The following is an 11,832-nucleotide window of genomic DNA, read 5'->3' as shown; positions in this document are numbered from 1 at the left end:
AGAGAATCATTATACATAGTTATTTTATTCAGGGTTTTCCACAGTCTGACATCATTTCAGAATTCCCTGACTTTTAACTGACTCAGGATTAGTTTTCCCTGACAAAATAAATGCAGCTGTTTGTCGTTTTGGTAACTACATCAAAATTACCGCTAGGTGGAAAAAAATCACGCCATCTGGTGGAAAATCACACGAGAATGTGTACAAAACAACAAAAATGGCGCCGGCAACGCTTCTGGGTCGTTTTCATCGAATGTCAGTGATTTTAAAGTAATTTTTGGTGATAAATAAATTCTTTTTTTTTGCAATCATTGCACCGGGAGATCGGGCGATGGTTAACATCGCGCCCTGGAAGCACTCAGAGGTGTTTAGATTTAGATGATGTCTATCATCAGCAGGTCTAAATGGGTTGTGTGTTTTTCACTGATGTGATCTCTGTCTGCTGGTCACCTGCACATTAAGTTTCACTCAAGCCATCTTGGCTGCTGCCATCAGAGGTGAAAGGTTAAGTACTGCTGTCGTGCATTACTCTTTGCACAGGCAAATGCTGTTCATGCTTATGGTTTAATTTCGGCTAGCATCCTCTTATCAGCTTTACGTGTTCTTATGTGCAGACACTTAATGCCTCAGTTGTCCTTAATCCTGCTGCTTTTTCCTGTCGTTTTAGGAGAGTTTTACTGCAGATATGTGCTGAGTGCATCCAGGCCAATTCCTTCAGAATATTTATGCAGCTATATGGACTCTGCTGCATTTGAAGGTGCACTGAGGCTAATCAGCGTATGCTTTGTAATGAGGTTCAGCTTATTGTCATTTATAGGACGTCATTTGGTTTAAAACGCTCCATTGCACTTAAAGGAAAAGTCTGTTTATATTCAGATTTCAAACTTCTGAAAGTACTTTAAAAATGAAATTATTCCATCCTGTTCAATAAATGATTAGTGTTTTTGATTAAAAGTAATTTTTTTTTAATGTGCTTTCCTGGAGGCGTCCATGTTTGGCAATGCATGGCTGAGGACCCCAAACATTAGACACGCTTGATTCTGACTACTTTGGATCTTTAAAAATGGAGACAAATTTATGCCGACTTTAAAATGGGAAGGCGCCATGTAGGGGGGTGTTTGCAGACCTTTTTTGTGTGCGTGTGTGTGCGTGCGTGCGTGTGCGTAGCCTATTGGCAACCCACCATGTTTTTGTTAGAAAGAAATAGAAATAGTCAGGAGAGTTTTAAAATGGTGGTTCGTTGATGTGTGATTGAAACAATCATGTTTAAAGCACAACGCTGTTTTTTTTTCCATTGTTTCCTTGATTTTCCGTTATTCCATCATGTTCTACTCACCCATATGAGTTTAGTGTCATTTGGAGCCGTTCTGAAGATATTCCGTTAGGTTATATCCAAGTAACGTCTTCCTATGGGCAACGACTGAAGGCACAAACTAAACTGTTCATCATTTATTCTTCATGGTACGCCAGCATTCAGAACATGGAGGCCAATCACTGGCCCCCAGACATCCGCAGTTAAATAAAAAACAAAAAAAAAACGGCGTTCCCTTTTAATCGATTTTTGAAATAATCAACTAATTCAGGAACAAATGAATCCTTACCTGGAGTATAGAGGTTATAAAACTTGCCTTTAGCTGACAGCGACCCACTTAGAGCAGTAATTATACCCAATTTGTAAAAAAAAATAAAGATCTGTAAACATTTTGCATTTAAGATAAAAATGTTTTCATTGTTATTAATTGATCAAAAATGTAATCTATTAATCGACAGATCAATCAATTAGCAAAATAATTCTTAGTTGCAGCCTCGGCTGGGTAAAAAAAAAATGGATTTAATCGATTTAGTTTTGCAAAATCGATGTCTAGAGAATGAGATGGATTAGTTTTATAGTGACGTGTGTGATGTTCAGGTTCAAATGAGCAGGAAAGATGCTCTCTAGCTGACTTCAAGCCAGACAGCTGCAAATATGGCCAACAGGTTGACTGAAGACATTAAGGAATGGGGGCTGAGCAGCAAACACCCTGTAGTTACAGACAGCGCTGCACATATGGTGCAGTGGAGATAATGCAGCTCATGCATGTCCCGCTGTGTCACGTCTGCTCGCTCGAGTGAGGCTTCACTTTTTCACTTTTCACAAACAAGTTTGCACTTTTCAGACAGTTTTGTTCACATCTCAAGTTGAAACTGTCTGAATTACAAGTTTGCACTTTGTGTTTAATGTGACAGGAAAAATAAAACACAAGTATTTTGAAACAATACATTTTAAAAACAGATTGAATCAATTTAGAACCGTATGAATGAAAATGGAATTGATTCAGGACTTTGGCCAAAATAGCAGCCCTTGTTGCAGCCCTGCATGTTATCATGTAATAGGCCTGCATTATATTATAATCTGACTTTATAAGAAAAAAAATAAAGAAAAATCACAACTGGGATTAAACAGGAACTTTGCCTCGTTTACAGAACATCTTAGAAAAACACAGTAAACAACATCTAACCCGGAATGTCAGTCAGAGACGTGCTGGATGCATAGTAGGGAATTATTATAGTTTAAAAAATGAAGCAGAGCTTTGATGTTTAATCAAACTATATTTAATAAGAGATTTGTGTAAATTTACCAGAAGATCATGAATATATTAAATAACTAGAACTGGAAGTTAGAGGTGGGTAAAAGGGTCACATCAAAGTTAAAGCTAATTTATTTTCAGTCGGATGATTGTAACTGTGATTTACTATCTGGCCTGAGTTTTCAGTCCCTTACACAAAAAGGTTGGACCCCTGAAAAACTTCAGTTGTCTTTCAGCAGTAATGAGGTCTTCCTAAAATGCTGGCAAACGCTGAAGGTTCTACGGGTTTTTTCCATGCATAGAGTAAACCTAACGAGTCCAACGACAGCCTAACTTATGCAGAAAGCACGGCAGCGTAACGCCCATGAAATGGAGCACAGGCGTCGTTTCACGGGCATTACGAAGCATCAGTTCAAGGTCTTCCCTCAAGCGCATCGCTGCTCCTGAGGCCCCCCCTCCCCCCCCCCCCCCCCCCCCCCCCCCCCCCCCCCCCCCCCCCCCCCCCCCCCCCCCCCCCCCCAAAAAAAAAAGAATAAATAAAAATAAAAAGAAAGAAGGTTTTTAGTGGCAGCAGATACCGCGTCATGTCTGCTAAGAAGTTTGTTGGTGGCGGCGAACGCAGGGAGGATCCATCACACTCACCTTCTGATGGGGATCAGGTCTGCAGGAGAAGTTACTCAGAGGTTTAGGATCAGCTGGACGCCACTTCTTATGAGTAACTGACGCTGAACGTCTGTCCACCATCAGATAACTGACCTGGAACTGATGGCCCATGTATGGCATACCCTCATTAACTAATTCAGGAACCAATGAATCCTTAACTGGAGTATAGAGGTTATAAAACATGCCTTTAGCTGACAGTGACCAACTTAGAGCAGTAATTATACCCAATTTGTAAATGTCGTCGTGTGCTAGCAGCTTCCCATAACGTATGCCGGCGTTTTTACCAGATTTTGCGTTCGTCGTTTCTGCATGTTAGATCAGAAGCAGCTGGAGCAATGTGTTGCGTCCGTACGTTGCGTTTTAGCGGTCCATTACACATCCTTATAGCTAAGCTAACCGTCTTGCTATTTCTCCTAGCTTCAACAAACATTTCCAGTTGATGTTCGCTGTGTTTGTTTTCATCACCTTCCAGCCTGTAAACAAAGGTGGACCCATCGATTTCTGTTGAGATTTGACCCAGGGTAACCTTCAGAGCGTAACAAGCGCTCCCTTTCAGCTGCCACCTTTACGCATGATCCCCCTCATATTATGCCTCATAAATTCAAGCTGCTGTAGGTAAAGTCCACACGCTAGAGGCTGTGAAATAACCCTTAGAACAGGGGTTAGCATTGCTCATTTGAACAGTGCAGCCAGGATATGAGAAAGATCAGATCCTGAATCATGGCGTGCTCTTAGACAATTAGATGGAAAGTTAGAGAAATATTTGCTTCCCAAATGTTCTGTCCTCATTTTTATTTATTTATTTATTTATTCATTTGCACAATTTGGCTCATTTGGAGATGTTTGGAGATGCTGGTGACACCAGAAGTTAAAAGTCCCATAACTCTGACACTGTAATAGCTAGAAGTCTGAAATGTGTGATTGACATGATGCAGGACAAATATCACACAATGACGCATGCCTGCCACCAAGCAAGTCTTTGTTACTGCTATTATTGTAAAGAACAAAAGATGTTCAGTCATGTTTGAACTGATGCAGTTTCGGCTGTGATTTAGTCACTATTTTCATTGTAGATCTATAGGTCCACGTTATTTTTAGAAACTAGAAGGTGTTTGCTTTCTGATGATGTGTCGCATGTAATTTGGCCTTACAGTTCTTTGCTTTATTATTTGGGTATGCAAAAAGGCAAAGCTTGCTTAAAACGAGGTGGATGTTAAGAAGATAAACAGCAACACTTCACAATGATTTGTGGTATGTGGAGAGTAAAAAAAAAAAGCTTCTGTGCATTTAGTAACAGATCTGCTGACTCTGCAGGGTTATCATGGGATCAGGCGTGTCTTCAGCTGGAGCTCCGACTGTTCGGGCCGAAGCTGTAGAGGCGGTTCCTCCTCAGGGCTGCCCGATGCACAGGAGCCAGCCTGCCAAAGGTAGATATCCACGCCATCTTTATCTTCCACACAAATAAAAGACTTTGATTACAATGACATGGTTGCATTTTCTCAGTGTCTCCCCCTGCAGGCTGCCCCATGCATCAAGCTCAGCCTATCAAAAGTAAGTTGTTTGATTTGCTGTGTGGGTTATTGTTTTATTTGATGTATTGTTCCAATATGTTGAGTTAAAATGCTTTTCCAAATGTCTTAAATCTTTGACAGCCTCCTCTCCATCAGAGGTTCCATTGGGCCGTGAGGAAGCAGGTCCAGCGCATCAGGAGCGGGCCTATGAGTTTGTGGAGTGTCCAATGAGGGCTGCAGAATCTGGAAAGAGCGACATTAACCCAGCAAACATGGTACAGAAATATGCTTGTATGTGTGTATATTAGGGCTGGGCAATTAACTGCGTTTGCATTATAATAGCAGTTTAACTAAACGCAGTTTTCAAATGGCAGAGGGACTGATGTTTATCATTTAACATGAGAAAGACCCCAACTTTCTCCCTCCAGCCCTATGGGGGGAGGGGGGGTTAAAGGTTCGCCACGTTAAAGGTAGAGAGAGTTGCAGCTAGCATGCAGATGGTTACGGTAAAGTCCTGTAACTAAGGACAAGCACGCTTTGAAAAACGGAGAGCCTGAGTTGAAACATCGATAGCAGAGGTCACAGATTAGTGGTCTGGATCCGGACCTCCAATCTCTAGCCTGGCCCTAATGCTCCATGGCTCAGCAGGGCTGAGCTGCACCCCACTGATTCTAAAGGTTTAATTCACTGCCACCTAGTGGCCACAAGGTGGCAGTGGGAAAGGATCTGTTATCACCTTCAGTGCTTCTGGATTGATTGATTGAACTTTTTCATGTTTCAAAGATGTTCAGTGATGGAGCCTGTGAATTCACCTGCTTTGAATGTTTCATCTTTGCACAGATGCCACCCCCTAACCAAGTACCAGCTCCCGATCAGCCCTTCTCACTGTCCGTCTCCAGAGAAGAGTCCAACATTCCCCGCCACGGAGCAGAGAAGAACTGGGTTTATCCTTCAGAGCAGATGTTCTGGAACGCCATGCTTCGGAAGGGGTCAGTTTGTTTCTATAGCGCCAATTCACATCCTGTCATCTCAGTTCACTTTATAGTTCATCAGATCCTCCATCAGATTGATTCAAAGTTTTCTATCTAAGGAAAACCAGTTGATTGCATCGACTCATTGATTCTTCAGCAATCCCTCACACTAAGCATGCTTGTAGCGACAGTGGAGAGGAAAAGCAGGAAGAAACCTCCAGCAGAAGCAGGCTCAGTGTGAGCAGCCATCTACCGACTGCAGTTCGGCAGCAGATGGCCGCTTATGAACCCTTTGTTTATACCATCTCTAAAACAAAAAAAAAGGTGTATGTGGGTGGGTGGGTGTGTATTTAAGTTGGTGAGAAACCCTTCATCAGTTTAAGAGTAAATATTAGCAGAGGGGCTGCATTTGTGGAAAGGTTGATGAAATCTTTAATCTCGTCTAACGAGCTAAGATGACAATTACACATTTTACACAGCATGATTGTTTTCCTGAAATCGCTAAATTGGGAAAACTTCAGATGTAAGTTTAAAGTCACGTTAAATAAAGCCATATTTAAACGCTGTATTTAAGCATCCATTTCCTTTGGGACGACACGGACGGCTGGAGATCCCCCATGATTACAGCAATCTGAGTCTGGAATCATAGATGCTGTAAAGAAGCATTCAGTCTTACCCTGATATCCTCCGTCACCGCCCTGCTGCACTCCGGACCGCCTGCAGACTCCCCTTTTCCTCCCGTCCTGCTTTGCCCTGACTTCCTCTGTGCTCGAGGAGAGCATGTCTATATTATTATTAAACTCATAGGAGCAAAACATGCAAAAATGAAAGCTTAATTTAATATGACACTGTCGTGGGAAAAAGGTATTCAACTATTCATCCATGTTAAATAAACGGAGATCGATGGATTTCACTCAGTCGGCACATTCATTCAATATCTTTGCAAAGAGAGAACAGTCATCATGAAGCCCTCATGGCACAGCATTCTGCTCTGTTCTGATCTGGGCAGGCTTCGTTTCCCCTTACTTACAACAATGGAAAGCAGTCAGAGTCATAACAAATTACAGACACTTTGGTGAAACTGCAACATGTTATGAATAAACCTTGAGAAAGAATCTGGATTGTTATGGGAAGAAGCTATGTCTGGTCTACAAACAGTAACAGGTTATGAATAAACCTTGAGAAAGAATCTGGATTGTTATGGGAAGAAGCTATGTCTGGTCTACAAACAGTAACAGGTTATGAATAAACCTTGAGAAAGAATCTGGATTGTTATGGGAAGAAGCTATGTCTGGTCTACAAACACCAGCCTGGAGAGAAATGTGTGACCTTGAGAGAGAAACAGACTGAGTGAAAACTTTTATAGTGAGTAAATATGATAAATTAATATAAAATAGAAGAAAGATAAAATTTTTCCCAGTCAGCATTTAGCATATGTGCAGTTTCTGCCCAAATATTTAGTTTTTGTTGTAAATTTGTGTAACAGGAATAAAAGGATCATACAAAACTGCCTTTTTATGAACTCTGTTCTCTGCTTCCAAACTCAGCATCTCTTCATCCATTCCTGCAATAAGACGTTTCTTTTGACTGGATTTGATTTAACTTTTAAGCCTCTCTGTATAAAAAAAATATTTTGATGGAGACGAGAAATCTGCTTCCTGGGGTGTTGAAGATCCAATTGTTAGCATCCAATCTTTTAAATAAACTGATAGATTTTTAGAATATCTAAGAATTATGCTATGATCAGTAGTCACTAGGGGTGGAACGATTCACAAAATCCACGGTTCGGTTCGATTCACGGTTTCTGGTCACGGTTTTCGTTTCGGTTCGATACATGTTGATTGTTACACCGAAATCCCATAAAAATTTATGAAATTAATGAAAAAATCCCCCAAAAAATAATGGATTGTAATTATTTTAAATGATCCGTGGAAACCCTGGATCATTTCCGTTTTGCTGCTTTGAATTTCATCATCTCGCGCATGCTCTCTACTATCTCCAAGGGACTCAGAGGGGAGCGGACGGGAGCCACAGTGGAGGCTGTAGGCTTTGCTCTGAGCAGGCGGTCTGGAGCGCAGCGGGGCGGAGCGCGGGTTGCTGACGGAGTATGTGGGATTTCGGGGTTACCATGACATGTTGGTCATGTTGCCGTTAGCGTAAACAAAACGTGTTGCACAATGCTTGCACACTGTTGCACTTTTATCCACAACTTTCTTTCCGCCGTCATCGTAGGTCACTCTAAATGCAAAGTGGTCCCATACAGCAGACCTATAAAGTGCTGCTGGCGCGTCTTCCAACTCCTGTTCTTTCCAACTCGCCATACCCACACAATTCTCCACAACAACTGATTTTTTTCTGCTACACCCGGCTACGCTGCTTCGCTTCTTCTTCTTCTTCTTGTTTACTACTGGTGGTTGGCTTTGGTCGCAGCACCTGCCACCTTCTGCTCTGGAGTGTAAACGCTTCCCCTATGAGAAAAAGGAGCAGCGCATGAACCGAACGCAACACACACGAACCGAACCGAGACAGTCGAACCGAACGATTCTGACGGTTTTCATAAATCGTCCTATCCCTAGTAGTCACTGATCCGTCGTTGCCATATTTTAATTTTGCAAACCAGATCTCTTCACCGTTTTGTTCCCTGGTGCGATTGAATTTGCGGATCTTGACCTGGTCAGAGCGGAGCAGAGCTAAAAAATAGATCTGCTTGGTATTTTTATGGTGATGGACGGAGTAGCAGCGGTGGCTGTGGAAGACCTGTCATTGATTAACATGGCAGACAAGAACTGCGCACCAGTTGCATGAGTGGGGAAGAGTGCAGCGCTAACGGAGGATGTGGAATCTGGGGGTTAAAGCCAGATTTGCTTTTAACATAGAAATGCATATTGCAGATGCTGTAGTCAACTTGGTATTCTGAAAGGATCTATGGATGCTGGAGTCATCTGGAGCAGAGAGTTCCTGCGGATCCTTAAAAAGTCGGATGCTACGTTCAGACCCCACGCAGAAGAAACAGCAAAAACTCGCGTGTTGCTTCATTTTTGCTGCTTGTACCAGTTAGTTCTGACGTGCAGCTTAAGCATCTTTGCTGCTCTGGCTGTGCGGTCAAAAGTGTGTCTGATGCGCGTTGGGCGGAGCTACTCTATCCTTTCTTTGCCTTGCAGCTATATTTGCTGTGATCAGTGGGAATAAAGTAGTTTTAATATGTTTTAAGTGGGAAAATCCACCTGAAAACTTAATCATTGCAGTCAGTTCATCCAGATTACAATCCTGCCTTCCAAAATTATTTATGTCGGAGCCGCTCAGACCCCCACATACCAGCGGTGCGCTGTCAGAAGGAATCCCATTCAACAGCAGCCTTTGGCCCGGTCGCCTCCTCACGGTTTGCCGCGGCAGCTGGAAGCGGTTTCCATGTACGTAATCCAAACTGCAGGCAGCAGGATAATAAAAGCCAACATATTCTGTCGGCAGGTTTCTCTGCTCCTGCTTCTCAGAACATGCTGCAGGACCTTTTGCTGCTCCTTGATGTGCTTCAACCATTGACTTTGCATGGAAACCTGCTGCCTCTGCTGCTTTAAAGGGCATTTCATTCTTCAATATAAAATAAGGACTTAATTGGTATTAAAATGTCTTAAATCAGTCTTCCATAGGTCTTAAATTGTTCCCACTTTATAAATAGGATTTTATTTTTTAAATCCTTATCAAATATGAAGATAATTGACTATAACCTTTTTACATTTACCGAAAGGCTCACAGGAACCATTATTGGTTCCCTACTGATAGCAGAATCCAATATAAGCGATGTCGCGGCCAGGCCTTGTGGTGATGTGCCGCTAAGTTTTTATCTGGACAACATGGGGAAGTATGAATTCAAAGAAAATCAACTATGAAGAGTTTTCTACGTGGCGTAAACCAGGGAATGCAGACCAGGCAGGTGGAGTCACACATGAGAAGCATGAAACCAGGGTCCCAAATGAACTTTTTGACTCACTGCACATATATTTTTTTAAAGAACATATTATTTGTGTAAGGCATTATGTTAAATGGAAACCAAGTTATAGTAAAAGGTGATGTAGTTTTATTGAAAAAAGCTGTAATTTTGTATTTCATTAAATTTCATTCAGTGAAAAGTGCCGACCGGGCCAGAGGCTGCCGTTGAAGGTACCAGATGTGTTCTGGTCCTGCTTCATGCAGTGAGGTTACGCTACATGACTGGCTGAACGTTGCCACATGATGTGAAACATAGTGGTTGCCCAGACAACGATAATAACCTCAGCCAGGGTCCGTTAGCGTGTTTAATGACCGATGAAGTTTTACCCGATCGATAACAAAACTGAAAAAAATCTGTTTCTGGTGAACAAAGTAACTGTTAGACCGTGATATAAAGAGCTGGGTAGCGCTGTGGCTAGCTGTAGCTAACAGGTTAGCCTCTTTTAACTCTGTCCTTGAGCCATATTAAGCTATACTACTTTTTAATTTATATCAACAACAACCATTCCTTTTCTACAAGTAGAATAACTGTTTTATGTTTCTAAAATCTCTACAAAAGTTATTTTTATAACATTCCATCTGCCCTCAGATCTTAAAAAAAAGAATAAAGATAAACTGACTTTTTAATGTCACCTTGTTAAACGGCAGAGCTCAATCTGTCTTAGAAGTCTTGATGATGGTTGTTTTCTACTTTTAGCTACTTTAGATTGGGAATGAAATGTAAAATAGCAAATATAGGTAATAATATGTTGAGACTCCAAAAGAGATTTCATCCTTAAGAAACGGGTGCGATACAGTTTGTCCGAATGGAGTTGCCATATATATTGACATCATAAGAAGGGGCGGGGCCCCGAGCAGATCTGGTACCTATGCTGGACTTTCCCATTCAAAAACACTACTACTTTTTACCCACCTTGCAAGTATAGCAAAGCTGCTCTCTGCTATTTAACACAGGAGCAGCAGAAGCATCAGACACACTTTACTGGATGTCAGACCTTAATATGGACAAACATCAGAAACGAAGCAGCTGAAGCTTTTTTGATGCTTGCAGCGCATGCGGTCGTAGCATTACTTAAACTTCTAAGGGGGAAATTTAATTGATGCATAACAATGTGAAAAAAGGTAGACAAATAATTCAATTTTCAATTCAGTTTATTTCTATAGCGCCAATTCACAACACATGTCATCTCCAAGCACTTTACTGTTAAACCAGATCATCCAGTCAAATTGATTCAAAGTTTTCTATGTAAAGAAAGTTTGCATCGACTCATTGACTCGAAGGTAATCCCTCACACTAATATACTAAACTGCGACAACGCAATCTGTAAAACCAGCAGAGGGAGAATGTGTAATCAGGACTGCTATTATTTCTTTCTATCTACTCCGTTAAGAATAAAGCCAACACTGAAATTTATTCTGAAACTTGATCATGACATTTTCATGTATCTTAGTACATTTTATAAATGAAAGCTGATGTTTTTCACAAGCAGGTGTGTTATACCAGCTGTAAATGTCCAAAGGCCAAAATAATTGCTATTTTATCCCCAAACAACATCCATTTATCAATCTTTTGGAGTGAAGACTCCAATTAACTCAATGAACCATGAATAACATTGCTGCATCTGTTTGACGTTTGCTACAGATTTAGTACTGATCACGCCCCCCCTCTCCAGTTGTCATTTACGTTAGCTGTTGTTTTTCCCTCATTCCACTGACAGTATTATGCAAAATAACAAAAAAAAACAAACAAAAAAACTCCAAAATAATCCTATAGTTATCAGGCATTCCGGGAGTTTTTTACATTTTTCAGTTTTAATCTTCCCTGCTAGCTGCTAGCAGCGTGCTCGTTCCTGCCAATGAAGTTGTCCAAAGGGACTTTACATATTCCACCAACAACAGCGCCCATCTGCACTTCGTCACACAGGAATATGACCAATAAGATGTGACTACACCACACTAGAAGAGAAATTCAAGAAGGCGCTCCAGTTAGGAGTGGTGTTCTGTCAAATGAGCATACCCGGTCAGACCAGCAAACCCGTGGTCAATACCAGTTTATCTCTTAAGTTTATCCCTTTAGTTTGTCCCTTTGGTTTATCCCTTTGATTTATGCCTTTGGTTTATCTCTTTGGTTTA

General features: G+C 41.4%; 1 protein-coding gene across 2 annotated transcripts in view; it reads left to right on the top strand.

The window, feature by feature from the left end:
• Positions 1-11,832, top strand: part of LOC107105126 (cytochrome c-type heme lyase) — a 20,468-nt gene that overhangs the window by 4,027 nt on the left and 4,609 nt on the right. For both annotated transcript variants that reach the window (XM_015405243.1, XM_015405244.1), the window contains exons 2-5: positions 4,545-4,657; positions 4,734-4,781; positions 4,883-5,016; positions 5,582-5,730. In XM_015405243.1, the coding sequence (XP_015260729.1) occupies positions 4,552-4,657; positions 4,734-4,781; positions 4,883-5,016; positions 5,582-5,730 (437 nt within the window). In that variant the 5' untranslated portion in view covers positions 4,545-4,551. The remainder of the gene's footprint in view (positions 1-4,544; positions 4,658-4,733; positions 4,782-4,882; positions 5,017-5,581; positions 5,731-11,832) is intronic.

The sequence above is a fragment of the Cyprinodon variegatus genome, unplaced genomic scaffold (assembly GCF_000732505.1).
Source record: "Cyprinodon variegatus isolate N-32 unplaced genomic scaffold, C_variegatus-1.0 Scaffold2081, whole genome shotgun sequence".
NCBI lineage: Eukaryota > Metazoa > Chordata > Actinopteri > Cyprinodontiformes > Cyprinodontidae > Cyprinodon > Cyprinodon variegatus.
This window is presented reverse-complemented; position numbering and strand designations above follow the sequence as displayed.